Source organism: Chiloscyllium punctatum, chromosome 11 (assembly GCF_047496795.1).
Source record: "Chiloscyllium punctatum isolate Juve2018m chromosome 11, sChiPun1.3, whole genome shotgun sequence".
NCBI lineage: Eukaryota > Metazoa > Chordata > Chondrichthyes > Orectolobiformes > Hemiscylliidae > Chiloscyllium > Chiloscyllium punctatum.
Window position 1 is genome coordinate 25082273 of NC_092749.1, and position 24905 is coordinate 25107177.

The window sequence follows — 24905 nt, forward strand, 5'->3', positions numbered from 1 at the left end:
TGACAGAGCAGTCATAGTTCAGGAGGAGGCCGTTCAGCCCTTCCCATTCATGCCAGGCTCTGATACAGCACATCAGCTCCTACCCATGTACCCCTCTTTTTCCAATTTTTTTCTCTTTGGATAATTGATGATTCCCCTTGTAAACATCACAACAGAGTCTGCCACCAGCACACTCTCAGGCAGTGTATTCTAGGTCAGTTAGCTGGATTGTGGGACAGAGTAATGGCAAAAGCTTGGGTTTGGATTCCAATTGCTGGCTGCATAAAAGTTTTTTTTTTCTCAAATCGTCTGTGGTTCATCATTTATTCCTATTCAATTGGTTTCCTCTGGTTCTTGAGCCTTTCACCAATGGGAACAGTACCTCTTCTACTCTGTCCAGACCTCTCGTGATTTTGAATACCTCAGACCAAATTTCCTCTCAGCCTTCCCTTCTATTAGATAAACAGCCCCAACTTCTACCCAGTCCTTCATTCCTGAACCAAAATCACCCCAAGTGTGGTCTTGCACTCTCTTTGTTCACATCCTTCCTGAAATGTGGTGTCCAGGATTGAGCACAGTATTTTGGATGAAGCTGTGCCAGTGTTTTATAAAAGATCACCACAGCTTAATTACTGTGGCAGTCTATGCTTCATTTTATAGTCTTGTTCGCCACTTTCTCCACCGGGCCTGGCACCTGCCACGCATTGTGTGTGTACACTCACAGGCCTGTCAGCACACATTCTTTATATTGCCTCTCCTCATCTTTCCTACAAAATATGTCATCTCATAGTTCTCTGTTTCAAATTTCATGACATAGTGCCTTTTCTAGTGGTATTATTACTGGGCTTTAGATCAGAGAGGTGCTGGAAAAACACAGCAGGTCAGGCAGCATCTGAGGAGCAGGAAAATCTTTTGCCTGAAACGTCGATTTTCCTGCACCTCAGATGCTGCCTGACCTGCTGTGCTTTTCCAGCACCACTCTGATTGAAACTCTGGTTTCCAGCATCTGCAGTCCCTACTTTTGCCTTATTACTGGGCTGTCAATTGAGAGGAAATACATAATGCTCTGGGGACTTGGGTTCAAATCCCGCCAGAGCACATGGTTAAAATTTGAATTCACTATTTTAAACAAATCTGGAATTAAGAGCCTAAGTGATGACCATGCAATCATTGCCAATTATTGGGAAAAACCCATCTGGTTCACTAATTCCCTTTAGGGAAGGGCACTGCCGTCCTTACCTGGTCTGGCCTACATGTGACTCCAGACCCACAGCAATGTGTTGACTCTTAACTGCCCTCTGGGCAAGTGGAGTTGGATAACAAATGCTGGCCTAGTCAGCAAGACCTCATGACATAATTTTTTTTTAAATTCCATTAACCTACCTATGTCCTTTCAAAGGAGAAAGTGAGGCAGATGCTGGAGATCAGAGTCAAAAAGTGTGGTGCTGGAAAAGCACAGCTGGTCAGGCAGCATCCGAGGAGCAGGACAGTCAACGTTTTGGCATAAGCACTTCATCAAGAAAGTTGGGGGGGGGTGGGGGGGAGGGGGGGAGGAGGCTGAGAGATAAATAGGGGGTGCAGGCGATAGGTAGATGCAGGTGAGAGGTGATAGCAATAGATCACAATCAGATAGGTGGGAAGGAAGATGGACAGATAGGACAGTTCAAGAGGTTGGTGCCAAGTTGGAGCGTTGGATCTGGGATAAGGTGGGGGGGAGAAGAGATGAGGAAACTGGTGAAATCAACATTGATCCCCTGTGGTTGGAGAGTTCCAAGGCGGAAGCTGAGGCATTCTTCCTCCAGGTGTCAGGTGGCTAGAGTTTGGCGGTGGAGGAGGCCCAGGACTTGCACATCCTTGGTGGAGTGGGAGTGGAAGGGGGAGTTTTCTGCCATGGGGCGGTGGGGTTGTATAGTGTGCGTGTCCCAGAGATGTTCTCTGAAACGTTTTGTGAGTTGGTGTTCTGTCTCCCCAACATAGAGGAGACCGTGTCAAGAGCAACGGACACAGTAGGTGATTGGATGTGCAGGAAAATCTCTGCCGGATGTGGAAGGATCCTTTGCAGCTTGGACAGAGTTGAGGGGGGGAGGCGTGGGCATAGGTTTACACCTCTTGCAGTAGACAGGGAAGGTGTTGGAAGTGGAGGGTAGTTTGGTAGGTGGGGGTGGACCTAACAAGGGAGTTGCGGAGGGAATGGTCTCTGTGGGATACTGATCAGGATGGGGAGGGAAATATATCTCTGGTGGTGGGGTCTGACTGTAGGTGGTGGAAATGGTGGAGGATAATGCGCTGTATCTGGAGATCAGTGGGGTAGAAGGTGAGCACTGATCCTCACCCCCAACAACTTGTTCTTCAAATCCTTCCACTTCCTTCAGACAAATGGGTAGCCATAGACACCAACATGGGCCCAGAGATGCCTGTCTCTTTGTAGAATACGCGGAACAATCTATCTTCCACAGTTACACTGGCACTACCCGCCAGCTTTTCTTCTGTTACATTGATGACAGTATCAGCACCATTTCATGGTCCCATGAGGACGTTAAACAGTTCATCAACTTCACCAACACTTTCCATTCTGACCTTAAGTTCAGCTGGACCATCTCAGATACCTCTCCCCTTCCTGGACCTCTCCGTCTCCGGTGACCGACCCAACACAGACATCTTTTACAAATCTACCGACTCCCACAGCTACCTGAATAACACCTCCTCCCACCCTGCCTCTTGTAAAAACACCAGCACTTATTCCCAATTCCTCTGCCTCCACTGCATCTGCTCCCAGGAGGGCCAATTCTACTCCAGGACATCCCAGATGGCATCCTCCTTCAAGGAACACAATTTCTCCACCGATGTGGTCAACAATGCCCTCCAGCATATCTCCTCCACTTCCCGCAACTCCACCCTTGAACCCCACCCCTCCAATGTCAACAAGGATAGAATGCCCCGGTCCTCACCTTCTCCCTAATCAATCTCAGCACATTATCCTCTGCCATTTCCACCACCTACAGTCAGACCCCACTACCAGAGAGATATTTCCCTCCCCAGCCCTATCTGCATTCCACAGAGACCATTCCCTCAGCAACTCCCTCGTTAGGTCCACACCCCCATCAACCCACCTTCTGCTCCCTGCACGCACACCTCCCCCCCCCTCCATACCTTCATCCAAGACCCCAAAGAATCCTTCCACATTCAGCAGAGATTTTCCTGTACATCCAAACACCTCAACCACTGTGTCTGTTGTTCTCGATGTGGTCTCCTCTACATTGGGGAGACGGGACGCCAACTCATGGAATGTTTCAGAGAACATCTCTGGGACATATGCACCAAACAATTCCACCACCCTGCGGCCGGTCACTTCAACTCCCCCTCCCATTCCACCAAGGATACGCAAGTCCTGGGCCTCTTCCACTGCCAAAAACAAGCCACCCAACAAGTGGACTTGACCTGAAAACAAAGGTACCATTCCACTAGCCGACAGTACAAGAACTAGGGAACTCAGCAAGAGTTGTAACAGAGTTGGAATTTGAGGAAGAACTGTGAGTGATAACGATGTGGAAACCCCAGGCTATGAGCACGGTGGAAGTGAGAATGAATGATTAGCAAAGAATTGGACAGGCAGTTGAACAAAATAAAATGACAGGGTCATGGGGATAGCGTTCAGGACTGATGCATTCCTGAGCAGAGAGCCAGCATGGGCCAAATGATCTCCTTCTGCGCCAACTAATTAAGCTGAAAAAGCATTTGGCTTTGGCTGGAATTAGTCACAAACCCATGAAAACGCATGCTCGTGTGTTGGAAATCTCAGTGCCCGCTGATACCAAATGCATCCCCATACTTCTACAGGCGAGGTAAAGCAGTACACTTCCATAAGTGATTTATTTATAGGTTTTACAGAGGTTTAGAATACAGCTTTAATATGCTTTAAGATGATCATACAAGAGCTATCTGCTTGTGAATTATTTTTGTTTCAATTTACAACTTACAATACAATAATCTGGTTCTTTTATTTCTTCAGTGTAACTGTACACATCATGTCTCTTTTGGCTGTCCTGTAGCAGCTTTGCGACCTGGCAAGTTTGAACTGTGTGGGTTGTAGTGCAGTATATAATGTGTGGAGAACATAACCAGGAACTTCACACCTCTACGGTTGTATAAAACTTTTTTTAAAAAAAAAACCTTATCGAAACAACACGCCTGCTCCACAGGGCAGACACTGAACAAGGTAAAAACTGTCACTGACCAATGTTCCAGACACAGAATAGCACGACCTTTTAAAAAAAACATACAAACGGACTATAAGTTGCTATCAAAGAATTTACATTTGTCATAAAACTCTAAAGTCAAAGCAGTATAAACATATACTGCATTTTATCAAATACGTAATACAAAATATTTTCACCGCTGTTATACATAGTGTAAACCATGTGCTAATAACAAATGCTATTTTGTGTGAATGATTGTGGATGCGGTGTGCTTTCTCACTTTGCATGTCCCTTATTGAGAGGGCTTTCCTTTCCATATAAAAAGAAGAAGCACATTAGGAATCCATTTGGTCTTTCCGTTCATTGGTAGAATTGGGGTTCACCCCCCAGCTTGAGGAAACGATATGTCCATTTGGTGTCCCCTTCCTTAACGGCATCAGTGATTGACGGCAAACACTCATTGACAAGGGGGTGCTGCACAGACAGAGTCTTTGTACGTCACTTCTGGGTGGGATCTGGTGGTGGCGGGGATTAGAGGGGGGAAGAGGGAGAGGGAGCGGAGCGTAGGTAGGATTTGTACAGTAGCGGGGCTGGGGAGAGGGAAGGGGGATGTGCAGCTCTTCGCAAATTACTCCAACTTTGACTCTTTCTGTGCCTCTGTAGTTACGCAGTAATTAGGCTGCTCCGAGGGGACGTAGCCTGGCAGACACACACACTTGTACGATCCATCAGTGTTGATGCATTTGGCGTTCCGGCAAAGTGACATTTTATCATTGAGCTCGAGACATTCATTCACGTCTATGGCACAGAGAGAAGACAGAACAAAGCACAGGGAATGAAGTAACGTTTGAACAGGCCTGGTCTTACTGCAAGATGCTAGTCAGGGGTTGAATTTTATCGTGACATTCCCAGTTGAACATTTTGACAAAGGGTGCTTCCTCCATATGCTGGTGGAATGTTATCTCTGCTTCAATATCATTCTAATTAAAGGCAGCATTTCAGAGGTCGAATGATGAATGGTGTGATACTGTCAGAGCATAGACACTGCCCAAAGGAGGGATCAACACGCTGATTTCTCAGAAACTTCTTAAACAAGACAGTCCTGGGGGAGGTGGTGACATGGTGATAATGTCACTGGGCTAGTACCACTGAACCCCAGGCCCAGGTTCAGGGGAAGCTGTTACACTGTAGCTTACCACCTGGTTCTGGATGACCAGACACCTCCTGCTGGAAAGGTTTACAGATTAAAAATCAATCCCTTTAGAGGTGGCACATGATGCAGACACTTCACGTCAACCATTGTCTCCCATCACAGAACGTTATTGGTCATTACTGGTCACTATGAAACATATGCATGAGGATCGAGATTGAGAGCCACTCAGCCTCTGACTGGTCTCCTCAATGTGAGGGGCCCATGTCTTCCAACACAGTTGGCTTAGTGAGCTGATTATGTGGAGCATATGCCTTTGGAACACAGGGTTCGTGACCCTGTGAAGTCATCATGCCAAGGTGGTCAAAATCCAGTCACGCTGCGAAACAATATTTACAGCTGACTGAGTTTCTGCTCCAAAGCTCCACCCATTAAAGTAGCTGGCTCATCTTTCAATCTGCTTTTGTCTTCAGTTGTGGAACTGCCTGGAGTTGTATCATTTGGAAAGGAGGACACCCTGACCTGACCTGATTAAAGTTTTGAAGGTGATCAAGAGGATTAATAAGGTGATCTGGACAAACCATGCACTGGGGTAAAGGGATCAGTTAATGTCCCTTGCAATTTAGCTCGTTAGGATTATAAAAGGGAGTTCAGTGGCACTATTACAAACAAAGAGTTGTGAATAAGTGTTAGTGAAAGACTATTGAAGTGCACTGTATAAATGGACTCAAAACAACTCGGTATCTTTCTGAGGGGAGAAGGATTTGAGTCTTAAGGGAGAAGGTGGCAAGGGAAATTGAGATGATTAAAAAGCTGAATGTAAGTTTGCTTATTGAGCTGGAGAGTTCATTTTGGGATGTTTCGCCACCATACTAGGTAACATCATCAGTGACCTTCCAGTGAAGCACTGGTGTTAGTGACCCACTTTCTATTTATGTGTTTAGGTTTCTTGGGTTGGTGATGTCATTTCCTGTGGTGAATGGGGTCCAAGTTGATGTGTTTGTTGATAGAGTTCCAGTTGGAATGCCATGCCTCTAGGAATTCTTGCGTGAGTCTCTGTTTGGCTTGTCCTAGGATGGATATTCTGTCCCAGTCGAAGTGGTATCCTTCCTTATTCGTATGTAAGGTTACTAGTGAGAGAGAGTCATGTCTTTTTGTGGCTAGTTGATGTTCATGTATCATGTATGCTAGTGGTTAGTTTTCTGCCTGTTTGTCCAATTGTTACAGTTACAATTTATAAAATATCTTGCAAGGACTGTAACAAACACTACATTGGACAAACAGGCAGAAAACTAGCCACCAGGATACATGAACATCAACTTGCCACAAAAAGACATGACCCTCTCTCACTAGTATCCTCACATACAGATAAGGAAGGACACCACTTCGACTGGAACAGTACATCCATCCTAGGACAAGCCAAACAGAGACACGCACGAGAATTCCTAAAAGCATGGCATTCCAACCGGAACTCTATCAACAAGCACATCAACTTTAGATTACTTAGTGTGGAAACAGGCCCTTCGGCCCAACAAGTCCATAATGACCTGCCGAAGCGCAACCCACCTAGACCCTCCCCCTACATTTACCCCTTCACCTAACACTACGGGCAATTTAGCGTGGCCAATTCACCTAATCTGCACATTTTTGGATTGTGGGAGGAAACTGGAGCACCTGGAGGAAACCCACACAGACACAGGGAGAATGTGCAAACTCCATACAGAGAGTCGCCTGAGGCGGGAATTGAACCCGGGTCTCTGACACTGTGAGGCAGCAGTGTTAACCACTGTGCCACTGTGCCGCCCTTGGACCCTCTGAGAAAAAGAACAGGAAATAACATCACCACAGGAAATGACATCACCAACCCAAAGAAACCTAAACAAATAAATAGAAAGCGGGTCTCTAAGACCAGTGCTTCACCGGAGACTCACCAATGATGTGACCTAGTATGGGGATGTAACGTATGAAAATGAACTTTCCAGCTCAGCCAGCAAACTTACATCAGAAACCTCAACCTGATTAAAAAGCATTTGCACTTGTTGGGTCATATGACTGTCTTGCTGGCAATCATGGTGCTGCAGCAATGTCTTGCTTTTGGATTAACTAAATCACAGTTCCATTTTGAACAAGCACCCTGAGGTTGATCTTACCAACACACTCCAGCTTGCTGATGTCCAGCTGGTAGCCATCATAGCAGTCACACGTGTAGCCCTCCTGCACTCTGACACAACGCCCATTCTCACAGCCATTCAGGATACCGCATTCCTCAGCCTGCAGTCCCTCGAAACTATCAAACGGATCTGGGGAGCAAAGTGGACACAGCCATTAACGAGCAGCAGAACTCTGACATGCTATAGGTTCCAGATAGGGGTTAAAGCCAAACTCTGACGACAATCTTCCACACGCCCAGTTTGTCAATCCGTGACTGGATATGCCACCTGGTGGTTAGTTCTGTGGCATGGGTAACTCTCTGCTGACCTAGATGGGAGATTTGGGTTAGCATCGGACAAGATGAGGGGGTGAGGAGGTAGGTAACTGATCGGGAAGTTTGGTATGATTCCTTTGCAGAGAGAAACTCTCCATGAAACTTGACAAAATTGACTCTTTGCTGATTTCTGCGAATACCCAAAGCCCATCCAACCATCCGTACACATATAGGGAAAATACCTCACTGAGGCTCCTTCTGTAAAGCCAGGTTGAACAGACCAGGTCCCGAGGCCTTCAACGGCCCGAAACCAAAGGGGAGAGAGTGTTTAAATATACATTCCTGAATGGAGAACAGGAAGGTGCAGGTGAAGTCAGAAGTGGAAGAGAGAGCAACGCGCAGCACGAGTAAGGGAGGCCAGTGACGTGGAGCTGATTGCTCACCCGCTGTGGGTCGCATGTTCAATCCCCAATGTGTGGGGGGCGCGGGTGAGGTCACGTACGGACACACACTGAAAATAAGGACCCATCCCATGTGTGTCCACATTCTGACAACTCGGGAATGCACTACAGTTTTCCCAAAGAGGGGGAGCTGGAGGAAAGGTGAGAGACAAAGACCTGCAGATGCAGGAATCTAAGGTAGACAGGCAGGAGGCTGGAAGAACTCAGCAAGCCGGGCAGCATCAGGAGCTGGAGAAGTCAACGTTTCAGGTGCAACCCTTCTTCAGGACTGGGGGGGGGGAGGGGGGGGGGGGGGGGGGGAGGTGTGCAGGGGGAGCTGCAGTTAATTGGGTGGCAGGGGCAGGGTGGGGATAGGTGAAGACAGGCAGAGGATACGAGCTGATTGGTCAATGAGAGGAATGAATCCAGTTGATGGAAGAGAGGGGGAGGGGCTGGGAAGGGTGTCGGGGGATGGGAAGGGAGGCTATTTTCAATTGGAGGTCTCAATGTTGAGTCCTCCGGGATGTGGGATGCCCAGGCAGAAGATGAGGTGCTGTTTCTCCAATTTGCGGTGGGGTTCGTTGTGGCAATGGAGGAGGCCAAGGATGGTGAAGCAAGCATCACGTCCACCTTCAACAAACTGCCCACTCGGCCCACTGAGAGCTGGGGAGGGGCAGAATGAAATTCTCAGAACAGGAAGATTGGGACATGACAGTACACAGGAGCTCAGCTGCCAGGGCGTACTCACTGTGGCTGCCTACTGTAAAGTACTGTAAACTGCCTCTCAAACTGAGGTGAGCGCATGGTAACATAAAGTTGGCATCCTTTGATTCGAGCGGTTAACCAGCTGACAAGAGTGTGTTCAGACACTCACATGGGGCTCTCTGCTCTCATGCCCCATTCTGCAAGACAGCAGCAGACTCCATCATGGCTGCCCCCTGCCTTTGAAAATTGCCAGACTTTGGCCAACTGGGTCTAATATCTCCTGCTGTGGCATGGGGTCGTATTTTCAAACGAGATCACTAGAAGTAAATAAAATTACTGAAGTTACCGCATATAGGTGCAGCAGGTGGTACAGAAGACAAACAGGGTGGCTTGCTGTAATTGCACAAGACCTTAGTGAGACTGAGAATATAGTGTGTAGTTTGATCTCCTTATGTGAGGAAGGATGTTCTGGCTGTGGAGGGAGTGCAGCAAAGCTTTACCAGAATGATGCCTGTGAAGATAGGATTGACATATGAAGACAGTCTGGATTGGTTAGGCCTATATGGAGTTTACAAGAATGAGGGGGGCAGGGGGTGATCGCAACAAAATTCCAACAGAACAAGAAGGGTAAAACAGGAAGGATGTTCCTGGGAGTGCAAAACCAGGAATCACAGTTTCAGGACTGAAATGCAGAGAGGTATCTTCACCCAGAGAGCGGTGAGCCTGTGGAATTCTCTGCCACAGCAAGTATTTGAGGCCAAAACATTAAATGTCTTGAAGAAGAAGTTAGACAGAGCTCTCATGGCTAAACAGATCAAAGGGTATGGGGAGGGAGTGGGAAGAGAGTGCAGGATGATCAGCCATGATCACATTAAATAGCAGAGCAGTCGCTGCTGCTTCAATTTTCTACATTTCAATGTTTGTTTTATAATGTGGAACTTGGGAGTTTTATTATGATGCTATATGAATAAAAGCTGTTGTGGTAAAGCAGCAATCCTGCTTGTATTGAACTAACACCAGTATAGTTACAACTTAGCTAACTTCTGCTTAGTCAGCGATACATTATGAGAGGGACACGTTACCCCAGGGACAGGGACAGCTAACTTACACAGCACAGTCCTGCTCCCTCCTGCCTCTCAGTTTGGGCACATTCAACAGACCAGCCGGAGGGTCAAAGGGTACATGGCAGGTGTGGGCTCCACTGTCAGTGAGCTCCTTCAGTAATGAGTTGTACACACGGTGATAAACATGACACCTCACCCACTGTCCTGAACACGTCCAACAGGTAAACAACTGGGAAACAGCTCTGAGTCCCACTTTGTTTGACTTTTGAACTGTGAATGATCTGAGAGCAGGGCGGAGAGAGGGGAAACCTAATTCAGTCTTAACAATAATGAGATTACTCCAAATACATTGCTAATTGTCACACTGGACAGGAATAGGAAGTGAAGGTTACAATAGTCCCAGAGGACTACAGGCTGCTTCCTTGTTAGGGGGGGAGGGGGGAGAGAAAGAGAGAGAGAGAGAGAAGAGAGAGAGAGAAGAGGGGGGAGACTGGTGGTAAGTTTGACCTGAGTGTCACCACACCTCAGACAAGAGGCCTTCATGCCAAGGTGGGATCACAACATTAGCAATACTGTGCTATGCAAACCAACTGTCCAGCTAACTGGGGTAGACCCTGGGCAAGGAAAGGTTATCCCATACATGTTCCTTCCCTCACCCGGACAGGGTAGACGAGGTGATGAGGGACTGACTTTGCTGCTAGGATTAACATTCAATGAAAGTGTATAGATTTTGCACTCAATGTGTCCCCTTCATCAACAAAACTAAATAAAGAATCACACTTGGCTTGTGAAAGTGAGCTTCAGTTCACGAGCTATGCTCACTGATAAAGCTGATAGCTTTGCGTTTTGGTGCATCATGTGGCGCCTGGTCTGAAGGCAATTTACAGCTGGCTGGCATAGCCACCAGGTGGCGATAGATGCCTGTGGATTTGTTGGAAATGTTCCTGTCTCATTGGCCTCGGAATGACATTTTGGTGACAGAGTGAACAGAAACCGTGTGTGCTATTTCTCAGCTGGTGCGGTCTGAACGAGTCACCAAGCATTCTGTACAACACATTTACTTGGTGCTGGGCTGATAGCTGCTTGGATTGGGAGTGTCAGGCTGAAGGAATGTTGGGCAATAAACTACCTTCACCCTCACCAGGACCACCCACCTCTAACTCACAACAAGCCCCCAGATGTTAAGGACGACTTTGCAGGGTTGACTTTTCATCTCTGACATTGGACAATCCGCCTGGTCTTATTCTCTCTCTCTCCCTTCCACTCCCCCCCCTTCCCCCACCTCTCTCACTTACCCCCTTCTCCCCTCCACCCCCTCTTTCGCCTTCCCCACCTCTCTTTCTACCGCTCCCCCTCCCGCTCTCTCCCTCCACCCCTCTCATTTGCCCCTCTCCCCCTCTCTCCCTCTCTCTCCCTCCACCCCCTCCCTCTCCTCCACCCCCTTCTTTATCCCCCCCTCTCTCTCTCCCCCTTCCCCCTCTCCCTTCCTCTCTTCGCCCCTTCCCCTCCCTCTCTCCGCCCCTTCCCCTTCCTCCCTCTCTCTGCTCCTTCCCATCCCTCCCTCTCTCTCCCCCCGCTTGCCCTCTCTCTCCCTCTCTCAAGGCTCAGGGTAACTGAATAGTTTGCTTGAGGTCACTTCTGAGGGGAGGTAAGGGATGACTGCATTGCTGTGGGTCTGGAGACACACGTAGACCAGGCAGGGTAAGGACAGTGGATACAATTCCCTGAAGGACATTGCTGAGACATTACGTGGGTTCTACCTTTAATTGTAGACCCTTTACTCCTCATCACATGCAGACGTGCATTTACGTAGTAACAATATGGAGACTGTGCAGGGTAGAATTTGCCTCTGTTCCCAGGTCCCTGAAAGATCCCACTGGATCCCAAACTCTCCCCTGTACTTTCAGACACTTCCAACTGCATTTTGAGGCACTCGGTTCCTTGCTGTCTTTTTCCCCCGAAAGGACAAGAAAAATAACGTATTCCCCCACAGGGAGAGTTCAACTTACAGTGTGCGTCGACAAAGAAGGGCAGGTTACCACGTAGTGCCTGCTGGGAGTGGTACTCAGAGGCTGGGACTGAGTAGTCAGGCTGATACGGAGGCATCAATGCATCCTGACCGTACTCATGCCGTCTCCCAGGAACAGGAAGGTTACAAAGTCGTGCGTAGTCATCTGCAAGTGGACAAGAAAGCAAGATTAACAATGGAGTTGATGCAACACAATTCTGACATTACACACCCACATGCAAACAAATGGTGGACCGCGAGACCTTCATCATTGTTGGGCTCAAACCTGGAAACTCTGCCCCCTACTGGCTGTGCCAGGAACGCAGCTCACCACCACCACCATCTCCGGAACAATTAGGGATGGGTAGTTCATGCTAGCCCAACCAGCGCGCCCACGTCCCCGTGATTGAGGTCAGGAGCGGCCAAGTTAAACAGTCTCCCCCAAAATTGGCTCAGTAGTCCGAATTGTTCCACGTTTAGTTCCGACTGGCTTTCCAGTGGCTTCAGTTGAAGGTACTGAGGGCAGAATATTGCTTGCAGTGACTCCACTGCCTGGTTGAAGAGTCTTGAGTGTGGCAGAGGGGGTTTGGGACAGAGTGAGACTTGGGGGTGGGGGGTTCAGATGGGTGGAGGAGTGGAGGAGTCTGGCTGGGACTATGAATGGGCCTAGGACAGAGGGGGTATGGGGGAGTGGAGCTGGGGAAGTGGGGGGAATGGGGATGGGGATAAGGGGAGTGGGTCTGGGAGAAGGGAGAGTGGGTCCTGTATTGGGGCAGTAGTCTGGTGCTGGGGGGGGATGGGATTGGGGGGACATGCGGAGGTGGTTAGTGGATCAATGTGTTACCCCCTCAGGGTCAGGACACCATGACTGGATTTTATGACGATCAGGCAGCCAATGAGTTCCCAGAATCTAGACCCATGTGGAAGAAGGCCCTGCCCCCAGAGTGCTGTCAGCCAATCAGAGCTCCAGCTCCTGGCCAAGCCCAGGCAGTGCCACCAGGGATGGTGGTCGCAGCTGGAATTGCGGTCTGTCCACACAGAGAACAGCAATGCAGAGCCGGGTTGGCTTCACTGGGGGCCAATCAGGCAGGTTCTCGGAGAGGGGTCTGGCTGTGTATGTGGTGGTGGGGGACATCATGACATCGATTCAGGAGGCAAGGCATTGACCTGTGTCGGGGGGAGAAGAGGTAGTGCAGGTCCCCTGGGTGACCAGCAGGTGTCCCCCCCTCACTCCCACAACCCTGTGTAACAGCCAGAACCCCCACCCCCCAACCATCACTGGGGACAGTAATAAACCCTCATTGCTTCCCAATGTCTGCTCATTCCATTTCAAACTGCATTGCAGACGCTCCTTCCCCATCCTTGCCCTGCCCCTCCTTCCCCTGCAGGAAGCTCTTGCAAAGCTTTTCGCACCATAACATGAGGCAAATCTCCTGTGACTAATCAGTTCAAAGATGGCTCCTTATTTTTGTTTGGGAACACCCCTGGCCTATTCCTCCTGCTCCTCAGCTTGCCTTGTACAGTGTCACTTTGGGGTGTGGTTGCTCGAGAGACAACGGTGGTCACCCTTGGGGTGTAAGAGCTGCCGAACGTGTCCAAAGTCAGTCACCGAGGGAGAGTGTCTCCGAGCGGAACATTCTCTCGCAGCTTTTCCAGCAAACATCTGCAAGAATGTCTGACTTCAAAGCCAAAACCTCCTGGGCCCACGAAAAGGGGGTCCTCCATCCAGCCTTTCGAACAATGGGAAGATAAATGATCCGCGAATCTGTTGTGAGGGCGGTGCTGTCAGGAGGCTTTGTGGTACCCCCCACCCCCCCCACCTCTCCAAATAATGTATGTTACATCCACTTGAAAGGGGTTGAAGTTTCATTGGCATCCAATGTTGCAGCCTTCCCTCAGTATCGCCCCAAAGGGTCAGTCTGAGACGGAGTATTGTACGCTGCAGTTAGGGCCCCGGGCCTGGAGATAGGGAGGTGGTGATAAGAGGCAAGTGGTGGGTCTGAAAGGTTCCTGCAGAACTCAACACCCATTGTCCCAGACGCACAGCCACTGAATTTGAAAGACACAAGTTAAGCTTTCACAGCTGGGACTGTTTTGATATTGGCTGCTGTGAACAGACAAGAAGTTGATGGGGTTTAAGTCAAAATGCAATCCAAAGGCCTCCTTCTTTCAGTATTAAAATAAAACAGAGTCAAAGTTAGAAATGCGCTTGATGTCCATGCATTACTTTAAAAAAAGTGAAAATGAAATAAATCTCATGTTTGAAATAATGTAATTGTTAACATGTCTCGGGTTAACTGCATATACAAATAGGAACTCAAATCACACATCCGTTTAGACCAGAAGGTGAATGAACAGAGTTAGGCCATTCAGCCTATCAGATCTGTCCTGCCATTGGATCAGATCATGGCCTCAACTCCATTCTCCTGCCTCTTCCCCATAACCCTCTGCTTCCTTACTGATTAAAAATCTCTATCTCGCGCTGGAATATACTTCACAGCTTGGCATCGACTGCCCCCTGGGATATAAAAAATTCCACAGATTCCCTATCTCCTCAAGGGGAAAATACAACCCCCCCCACCCCCCCCACCCCCCCCCCCAGTCTTTGTCTTAAATATCTGACTCCCTATTCTCAGCTATGTCCTTCACCCAGAAGGGCAAACAGCCTTCCTACATCTACCCTCTCAAGTCCTCCTTGAATAGCTTGTGTGTCAATAGGTCACGTCTATTTTCCAAATTCCAAAGAGTACAGGCCCAATCTACTCAACCTCTCCTTCTTCTGCACCTGGTACCTGTCGAGTGAACCGTCCTCAGTACCTGTACAGCTTTCATTAGATAAGGGGCCAAAACTGTCCATGCTATTCCAGTTGTTGTCAGCCTCATCTCCTGTGGTCCCAGGCCACGTTTGTTCTCTTCAAATAGTTAGGAGCACTCAATGGAGGGTTGAGGCCCACAAACAGAAATGTCAAGTTCTGCTGCTCACCCCCTTCAACTTCACACGGCACCAATCAGGGACGTGGATGAGGCCAGCACAACCTCTCTAATGTGGTGCATGAGGAGCAGGTGCCATATTTCCAGTTGTGTGTGGCCTTACACTATCCGAGCAAGTATCTCTGGAACATAAGAAGAGTTAATTGAGCCCCTCAAGCCCTGTCCAAGTGCTTAGTGGACAACTTCTGGTCTAATCCCATGTCCATATGGGCCTATGCCCCATATTTCTTCACAAGTGTAGCTGTCGGAAATCTTTCAACCTCAGCTTTAACATTAACAACCGATCGTGGAGCAGTTGCCACGAGGACTTTCTAACGTCCGGCAGCTCTTTAATTTTTAGCATTGCAATTTCAGTCGTTTTCTGTCATTGGCTTGTGCACTTGACCTAATGAACGTCCTGAACAGACTCTACTGTTTTCAAGAGAATCAAAATGCAAGGGAATGCTAATCATTCTCAAAAACTATCTGCAAGTTAAATTTAGCTTCTGAAGCAAGTGTTTAGAATCAAGTGAGAAAAGATACATACTGTACGAACAGCGAGATTAAAAGAAGGACAAAAAGTTATAAACCTCAAAGTGATGGAAAGTCTCAGATATGTAAAATAATTACCTCCCCACCCCATCCCCATCCCAAATCACTAAAACATAGTGACAAGAAGGGGCTTAAAGTTTAACTCAGTTCTCCCAGCTATTCACTCGATTATAAACAGTTAGGTACCGGCTGGTGCTGTGGGATGTGTCGGATTCTGTACTAATCACAAGTTGAGTCTCCTGTTACAATACATTGTTATGAGAGCCAGATCACTGACCCTGTCCCTTGAGCTTTCTCCAAAAGTCAAGCGGGCTCTCCCCGATCCCACCCCCACCAACAAGCTTTTTGACTGACCTCCACACTATCCCCCCCACCCTGATATTAAATCCGATATAACAAATCTCAATTCAATCCGAATGCCCTGCTTCTAATTACGAAACTGCTCGAGATGGAAGAAGGTTCTGGAAGACACAGCGCCGGTGAATGGGAGACAGGAGAGGAAGGTTCTGGGGATGGGTTTCTCACCCCGAGATGACAGCTCCATCCTGTCGCCCTCCCTCCCTGCTGCCAGGCTTGATGAATGTTTCAGCGTTTTCCATCTTGTGGCAGCACTTGGGAGTATTTCATTTTGTTAGTGAAGTTGTGGCCTGGGTAACCCCCAGGGGAACTGTTTGAACAGGAAAAAGTCTTTTAAGGCCAACAAGCCTGACCCTTTTTCCAGGCACCACCCTGCACCTACTCCCCTTTATACCTCTCAAAGCCTTCACCTTCTGGGAACCCAACCAGGCGTATCTTGCACCAACTGAAAATCCCCCTCTGGTAATCTATTCCATTGGCTTCTGGTCTGAAAGATCATCCTGATTTACCCTCTATCCCCGAATCTGTACAACAAACTGTGTCTTGCCAAACCGTTTCCTCTCCCTTTATCTCGATGATTCCCCATGTTGGGGGGGGCATCTTGCTCTAGCGACTAGTTTCTCACACAGGAGAACAGAGGCTGGGTTTGAGCAGGTAGTTCAACCACTCTGGGGAGGGAGTCACAAACCTCAAGGAGCAGACGAGAGAAAAGCTGAAGGAGTCGGAACGAGGGGCTGGAAATACCCATTCGGGAGGTGAAATAACTGCACAGAGGCTGGGTCCTGTCACCAAGTCACACTTTGTTTACTAGTGCACAGGACACTGGCTGTGGCTTGTGAGCCCAGAGTCAATTCTCAACTGAGGAGATTCTAACTTCCTGGGTTTTGTTTTGACAAGATAAGAATATATTTATGTAGCAACATATTCATTGAAACAGCAGTGGGAGAAGATTCAATGTTTTCAAAGAGGAACTAAATAAATCCTTTAAATGGGAAAAATCTACAGGGTTATGGAAAAAGAGCAAGGTCAGGTGGTGGTGGGGTGGGGGGGGAGGAGAGGCACAATTGGAAAACTCCTTCAAAGAGCCAGTACAGGCACGATGGGCTCAATGGCCTTCTTCTGTATTTTCTTTTGTGAACAGAAGCTCTGGCACTCCTGTTTCTCTTTTTTTTTCTCTTTTTTCTTTTTTTTTAACCCCTTCACATCAAAGGGCAATGCTGTGTGATAAAAACAGTGAAGGGGAGGGTAGGGGCTAAATCAAAATAGAATTGGAGGGGGAAGTAATGCACTCCACTCCCTGTGGTGCCCACCTCTCCCTGAACGACTCCAGGGTGTTGGTGGACACCGCGTGCTCCTTCTCCAAGGACACCCGGGCTCTAACGTAACCCCGGAAGAGGGGCAGGCAGTCGGCCCTAACGACCCCCTCCACGGCCCACTGCCTGGACCTGTTGATGGCCAGTTTGGCCAGGCCCAGGAGCAGACCCACGAGGAGGTCTTTGGACCTGCCCTCCCTCCTCCGTACTGGGTGCCCGAAGATCAGGAGCATGGGACTGAAGTGCAACCAAAAGCAGAGGAGGAGGTTTTTAAGAAAATCAAAAAGGGAGTGCAAATGCCCACACCCAATATATACATGGTCCACGGACTCCACAGCGCCACAGAACAAGCAGTTGGGCTGGGAGTCTGTGAACCACCGCAACCTGCGGTTGCAGGTGACTGCTGCGTGCAGCACCCTCCACCCCAGATCCCCGAGAGAAAGAGGGAGGACTCCCGCATAGAGAGCCCTCCACTGGGGATGGCCTCCTTCTGTTTTTTTTTATTATTTTTTTTTTCCACGTGCTCCTTCTCCAAGGACACCCAGGCTCTAATCTCATGCCCTGTTTCTTTTTTTTTTTTTTTTCCAGGCTCTAATCTCATGCCCTGTTTCTATTTTTTATTTTTTTTTCCTTTTAAATTTAACCCCCACACTACCGCCTAACTGCGGTAGTGCTTATTTTTTCCCCAGCACCCATGGTGTGTGCGTGCAGGTGTGAGACACAGTGAAAGACACAAAGTGCACGAATCTTTATTCAATTTCCACCACCAGGAAGATATGAAAAACACCCGAGTGGCCAGTGACAAGCACTGCCCTTCAAACCAAAGGGCAATGCTGTGTGAGCAAAACAGTGAAGGGGAGGGTAGGGACTAAATCAAAATAGAGTTGGAGGGAGAAATGATGCACTCCACTCCCTGCGGCGCCCACCTCTCCCTGAACGACTCCAGGGTGTCGGTGGACACCGCGTGCTCCTTCTCCAAGGACACCCGGGCTCTAACGTAACCCCGGAAGAGGGGCAGGCAGTCGGCCCTAACGACCCCCTCCACGGCCCGCTGCCTGGACCTGTTGATGGCCAGTTTGGCCAGGCCCAGGAGCAGACCCACGAGGAGGTCCTCGGACCTGCCCTCCCTCCTCCGTACCGGGTGCCCGAAGATCAGGAGCGTGGGACTGAAGTGCAGCCAGAAACAGAGGAGAAGGTTTTTGAGGAAATCAAAAAGGGAGTGCAAACGCCCACACCCAATATATACATGGTCCACGGACTCCACAGCGCCACAGAACAAGCAGTTGGGCTGGGAGTCTGTGAACCACCGCAACCTGCGGTTGCAGGTGACTGCTGCGTGCAGCACCCTCCACCCCAGATCCCCGAGAGAAAGAGGGAGGACTCCCGCATAGAGAGCCCTCCACTGGGGATGGCCTCCTTCTGTACTGGTCAGCCAGGCTTTCCTGATTGGTCCAGGTAAACAACCCCAATCAATTTGTCAGTGAGGTCCACCTGGTTCCAATCACGACAGAAGGAAATTATGGAAAGCTCAGCGTGCATAGGCCTGGTCTGTGGGGCCTGCTCTTTCAGCCTTCCACTTGGACATCTAAAACAGGTCCCCTCAAATAGGAGGCTTCTGCCTGCCTAACTCCCCTTTGACAAAGAAACTGGGTGTGACCTGCTCAGGATTCGACCACCAAGAGGCAATCTTTGAAATACATATTTTTATAAACCTTCTAATAGAGGCAGGGATAGTGTGAATGCCAGACCACAACCCTGCCTTTCTCTCACCTCTCCTGATAAGCTGTTCCAACATCCCTCAGTGCCCTCGTCCCCACCACTTGAAACTTAAAATGGGGACCAGCTCATGGAGAAGGCAAGCTGTGCAAACTCGATGCTACCTACACAAACTCATGGACAACCTCAACTGATCGCTTGGCCCCTCTTGCTTTGGCACCCGACATCTAGTCTCTCACATACATCTGGCCAGTGTGCACTGTGTATGTTGCTTTAGTCTTACCAGAACATAGAGCTGCCCTCTCATTAGAAAGAGAGGTGACTGGTGGTGATTTAACTTGAAGGCCACCAGACCTCTGGCAATGGGAGAGGTTGTGAAGGAGAGTCCTTCATGGTAACCTCATCCAGTGATGGGAACTGAACCCCCTGCTGTTGGCATGATTGCTTCGTAACCTGTCCATCCAGCCAACAGAGTTAATGGTGCTAACAGATAATTGTCCTTTTGATAGGAAGTGTCAATATAGTAGCCCTTTCATGACAAAATAAAACCTTTTGTTCACCAGCACTTCGCTTCCCATTGCCAGTCAGGAAGCTGCTGAAGAACATTTATCTTCTTGAGTAGAATGACCAGAAAATGCAATCTGCACAAGAAGTGCTAACTTTCTATAACAATCTCCATGGTGCCACCCTCATTCAGTGAGCAAGCTCCGGGATGCAGGAAAGCTACATTGATAACTTGTTTATAACATCAAATGGGAGGTCCATCTGTGGAAGGATTAAGGAACCTGGCCATTGACTGATATATCTCAGACTCGGCTAAGTCTGGGTGGGAGCTTCAGCTGGAGTTGCCTCAACATTCTCCCTGGAACAAGAGAGAACAATTTCTCGCACTCTCTATTTCCTATAACCACGAGTATCGATAAGTTCAGACACTGTAGGTAGCCAGCGAATAACAGCATCCCCCCAATCAGGCATCCATTCCCCGCCATGGCTTTAATGATCCTAATGGATTAAACCAAAATTCCCAATGTCATTCCTTATGCTGTGGAAAATTGGTGGAGTCGATGGCCTAGTGGTATTATTGCTGCACTACTAACCCAGAGACCCAGGTAGCATTCTGGGGACCTGGGTTCGAATCCCACCCTGGCAGATTGATGGAATATAAATTCAATAAATATCTGTAATTAAGAATCTAATGACTGCTATAAATCCATTGCCAACTGTTGGAAAAACACACCTGGTTCACTAATGCCCTTTTGGGAAGGAAGCTGCCATCCTCACCAGGTCTGATCTACATGTGACTCCAGACCCACAGCAATGTGGTTGGCACTCAACTGCTCTCTGGGCAAATAGGGATGGACAATAAATGCTGGCATTGCTGGTGACACCCTCATCCCATGAATGAATAAAGGATAAAATAAAGTTACCATTCGTCACCCTCTGAGACCCTGGATCTCAACAATTCTGGGTGTCTTGTACATCACCTCCTTTTCTCCCCAACACTGGTAACTACTGTACCTTCAGCTGCCTGCACCCCATTCACTGGCGGATCCACCAGCACTAAATTAACACTCCATCATCAACCCCAGCTCGGATTTCAAAATGACTAGGGATGTTTTTTTAAAATTCTTTCCCGGAATGTGGGTGTCACTGTCACGATTGACCATCACCAATTGTCCTTCAAAAGGACTCACTCCCCGCAAACATCCCTTCCTTTTCTCCCAACCATTCTCAGAATACAGGGGTCACAAATGAATGCAACAGTTACTACCCCTGAGACTGCCTGGAGACCAACTTGAACTTTACAATTGGCTATCTCTGTAGCAGTTTGCTAACATCGAACACATTCCTGGCTTATTCCAGAGGTTAACTAAGAGTCAACAATATTTTTAGGAAATTGGAATCTTCAGAATCTCATAGATTCACCCTCTCTTTCAAACTGATCTGTGTTCATATTTTATTCACAGATTTTTATTTTTCATTTTTAAAAATATCAAACTCAATTTTAAAAGCAAACAAGGTGGGATTTGAACTCTCGCTCTCTGGATTATTAGTACAGGCCTCGTTACATTGCCTTTGACTTCATTTGATATATTTGATTTCCTGATGCCTCTGAATCGCTTCAGGATGTTTTTCTATGTTGCAGACACTATGTAATTGCTAGTGATGGTTGAGATACAACTAAAACACAATAATGTGGTTAAACAGCTACATCTGGCACTCACACCTCAAACAATGCTCAATGCCAGGAATGTTATTGGTGTCCAGGGTCACAATGGGCTGGGGACAGCTGTTCTTAATTTCCAATCTACTGAAGCAAAGACCACAGCAATCCCACTGGCCTCTTTCACCGTCACTCCCAGGTTCCTGGAGACACACTGCTGCTGCAGTAACTCACCAAAACTGCAGCAACTCTCCTAAATTGGCCACAACTCACCAAGACCCACAGCAACACTCCAAAACCAGCCATACCTCTCCAAAGCCGGCCACAACCCTCCAAAACCAGCATCAACTCCCCAAAACCGGCCACAAATCTCCAAAACCAGCAACAACTCCCCAAAACCGGCCACAAATCTCCAAAACCGGCCACAACTCCCCAAAACCTGCAACAACTCTCCAAAACCAGCCACAACTTCCCAAAACCGGCCACAACTCTCCAAAACCAGCCACAACCCTCCAAAACCTGCAACAATTCTCCAAAAGCAGCCACAACTCTCCCAAACCCGCAATAACTTTCCAAAACCCATCTCAAATCTTCCAAACCAGCAGAAACTCTCCAAATCCTGTTGCAACACTCCAAAATGCACCACAACACTCCAAAACCCACCATTGGCACAGTGGTTAGCACTGCAGCCTCACAGCGCCAGAGACCCGGGTTCAATTCCAGCCTCAGGTGACTGATTGTGTGGCATTTGCACATTGTCTGCGTGGGTTTCCTCCGGGTGCTCCAGTTTCCTCCCACAGTCCAAAAATGCGCAGGTTAGGTGAATTGGCCATGCTAAATTGCCCGTAGTGTTAGATGAAGGAGTAAATGTAGGGGAATGGGTCTGGGTGGGTTGCGCTTCGGCGGGTCGATGTGGACTTGTTGGGCTGAAGGGCTTGTTTCCACACTGTAAGTAATCTAATGTAACTCTCCAAAACCTGCAACAACTCTCCAAAACATGCAATAACTTTTCAAAACCCAGCAGTAACACTCCAAAACATGCTGCAATTCTCCAAAACCCACAGCAACTCTCCAACACTCGCAATAACTTTCCAAAACCCATCTCAACTCCTCAAACCGAGCAGTAACTCTTCAAAGCCTGTAGCAACACTCCAAAATGAGCCACAACTCTCCAAAACATGCTGCAACTCTCCAAGACCCGCAGTAATTCTCCAAAACCTGCAGCAACTTTCCAAATCCGGAACAACTCTCCAAAACCTGCTGCAATTCTCCAAAACCCACAACTCTCCAAAACCTTCAACAACTCTCCAGAACCCGCAGTAATTCTCCAAAACCTGCAGCAACTCTCCAAATCCAGAACAACTCTCCAAAACCTGCTGCATTTCTCCAAAACTCACAGCAACTCTACAGAACCTGCAGCAACTCTCCAAAACCTGCAGCAACTCTCCAAAACCTGCAGCAACTCTCCAAAACCTGCAACAACTCTCCAAAACCTGCAGCAACTCTCCAAAACTGCAGCAATTCTGCAGAACCCACAGCTGCACTCCCGAACCCATAGCAACTCTCCAAAACCCACAGCAACTCTCCAAAACCTGCAACTATTCTCCAAAACCTGCAGCAACTCTCCAAGACTCACAGCAACTCTCCAAAACCTGCAACAACTCTCCAAAACCTGAAGCATCTGTGCAAAACCTGCAGCAACTCTCCAAAACTGCAGCAACTCTCCAAGACCGTAGCAACTCTCCAAAACCCACAGCCAATCTTCAAACCTGTCATATTTCCTCAAAACCTGCAGCAGCTCTCCAAAATCCACAACTCTCCAAAATCTACAACTCTCTAAAACCCACAGCAACATTCCAAAACATGCCGCAACTCCCCAAAACCCATAGCAACACTCAAAAACCCACAGCAACACTCAGAAACACGCAGCAACTCTGCAAAACCCACAGCAACTCTCCAAAACCCGCCAAAACTCTTGCAAACCCGCAACAAATCTCCAAAACCCGCAACAACTCTCCAAACTTCGCAACAACTCTCTAAAGCCTGCAGCAACTCTCCAAAACCCTCAGTTACTCTCCAAACCCCACAACAACCCTAAAACCTACAGCAACTCTCCAAACCCACAACTCTCCAAAACCAGCAGTTACTCTCCAAACCCCGCAACAACTTTCCAAAACCTGCAGCAACTCTCCAAAACCCACAACTTTTCAAAATACACAGCAACTCTCCACAACCTGCAGCAACTCTCCAAAGACCACTGCAACTCTCCAAAACTCGCAGCTACTTTACAAAACACACAGCACCTCTCCAAACCCCACAACTCTCCAAACCCCACAACTCTCCAAAACCCGGAACAACTCACCAAAACCCCCAGCAACTCTCCAGAACCCATAGCAACTCTCCAAAACCCACAACTCTCCAAAACCCACAAGCACTCTCCAAAACCCGCAGCAACTCTTCAAAACCCACAACTCTCCAAAACCTGCAGCAACTCTCCAAAACCCACAGCAACTCTCCAAAACCCACAGCAACTCTGCAAAATCCACAGCAACTCTCCAAAACCCACAGCAACTCTCCAAAACCCACAGCAACTCTCCAAAACCCACAGCAACTCTGCAAAATCCACAGCAACTCTCCAAAACCCACAGCAACTCTCCAAAACCCACAGCAACTCTGCAAAATCCACAGCAACTCTCCAAAACCCACAGTCACTCTCCAAAACCTGCAGCAAATCTCCAAAATCTACAGCAACATTCCAAAACATGCCGCACCACCCCAAAACCTGCAACAACTCTCCAAAACCAGCAGCCACTCCCCAAATCCCACAGCAACACTCAAAAACCTGCAGCAACTCTGCAAAACCCACAGGAACTCTCTAAAACCCGCAACAACTCTCTAAACCCCGCAACAACTCTCCAAAACCCACAGCACCTCTCCAAACCCACAGCAACTCTCCAAAACCCTCAGTTACTCTCCAAACCCCGCAACAATACTCCAAAACCCACAGCAACTCTCCAAAACCCAAAGCAACTCCCCAAAACCTGCAGTAACTCTCCAAACCTTGCAACAACTCTCCAATACCTACAGCAACTCTCCAAAACCTGCAATAACCCTCCAACACCTGCAGCCACTCTCCAAAATCATAGTAACTCTGCAAAAACTGCTGCAATGGTCCAAACATGCAGCAATTCTACAAATCCCCCAACAACTCTCCAAATCTGCAGCTTGGTGGCAAAGTGGCACAGTGGTTAGCACTGCTGCCTCACAACGCAGAGACCTGGGTTCAATTCCCACGTCAGGCAAATGTCTGGAGTTTGCACATTCTCCCCATTCTGCGTGGGTTTACTCTGGGTGCTCTGGTTTCCTCCCACTGTCCAAAGATGTGCAGGTTAGGTGAAGTGGCCATGTAAAATTTCCCATAGTGTTAGGTGAAGGGGTAAATGTAGAGGAATGGGTCTGGGTGGGTTGGTCTTTGGAGGGTCGTGTGGACTTGTTGGGCTGAAGGGCCTGTTTCCACACTGCAATTAATCTAATCTAATCATATCTCCAAAATCTGCAGCAACTCTCCAAAACATGCAACAAGCCTCCAAAACCCACAACACTCCAAAATAGGCAGCAACTCTCCAAAACCTGCCACAACACTCCAAAACCAGCCACAATACTCCAAAACCCACAGCCACAACACTCCAAAATCCACAGCCACTCTCCAAAACCAGCCACAACAATCCAAAACCCACAGCAACTCTCCAAAACACACAGCCACTCTCCAATATCCACAGCAACTCTCCAAAACCAGCCACAACTCTCCAAAACCAGCCACAACAATCCAGAACCTGCAGCAACTCTCCAAAATCCACAGCCATTCT

At 48.3% G+C, this 24905-nt stretch overlaps 1 protein-coding gene across 5 annotated transcripts in view; it reads right to left on the reverse strand.

The window, feature by feature from the left end:
* Positions 1–3830: 3830 nt before the first annotated feature.
* ltbp1 (latent transforming growth factor beta binding protein 1) overlaps positions 3831–24905 on the reverse strand; it is a 349362-nt gene continuing 328287 nt past the window's right edge. For all 5 annotated transcript variants that reach the window (XM_072580504.1, XM_072580506.1, XM_072580508.1 and 2 more), the window contains 3 exons: positions 11969–12133; positions 7476–7625; positions 3831–4973 (listed from right to left, as the gene is read on the reverse strand). In XM_072580504.1, coding sequence (XP_072436605.1) covers positions 4804–4973; positions 7476–7625; positions 11969–12133 — 485 coding nt within the window. In that variant the 3' untranslated portion in view covers positions 3831–4803. The remainder of the gene's footprint in view (positions 4974–7475; positions 7626–11968; positions 12134–24905) is intronic.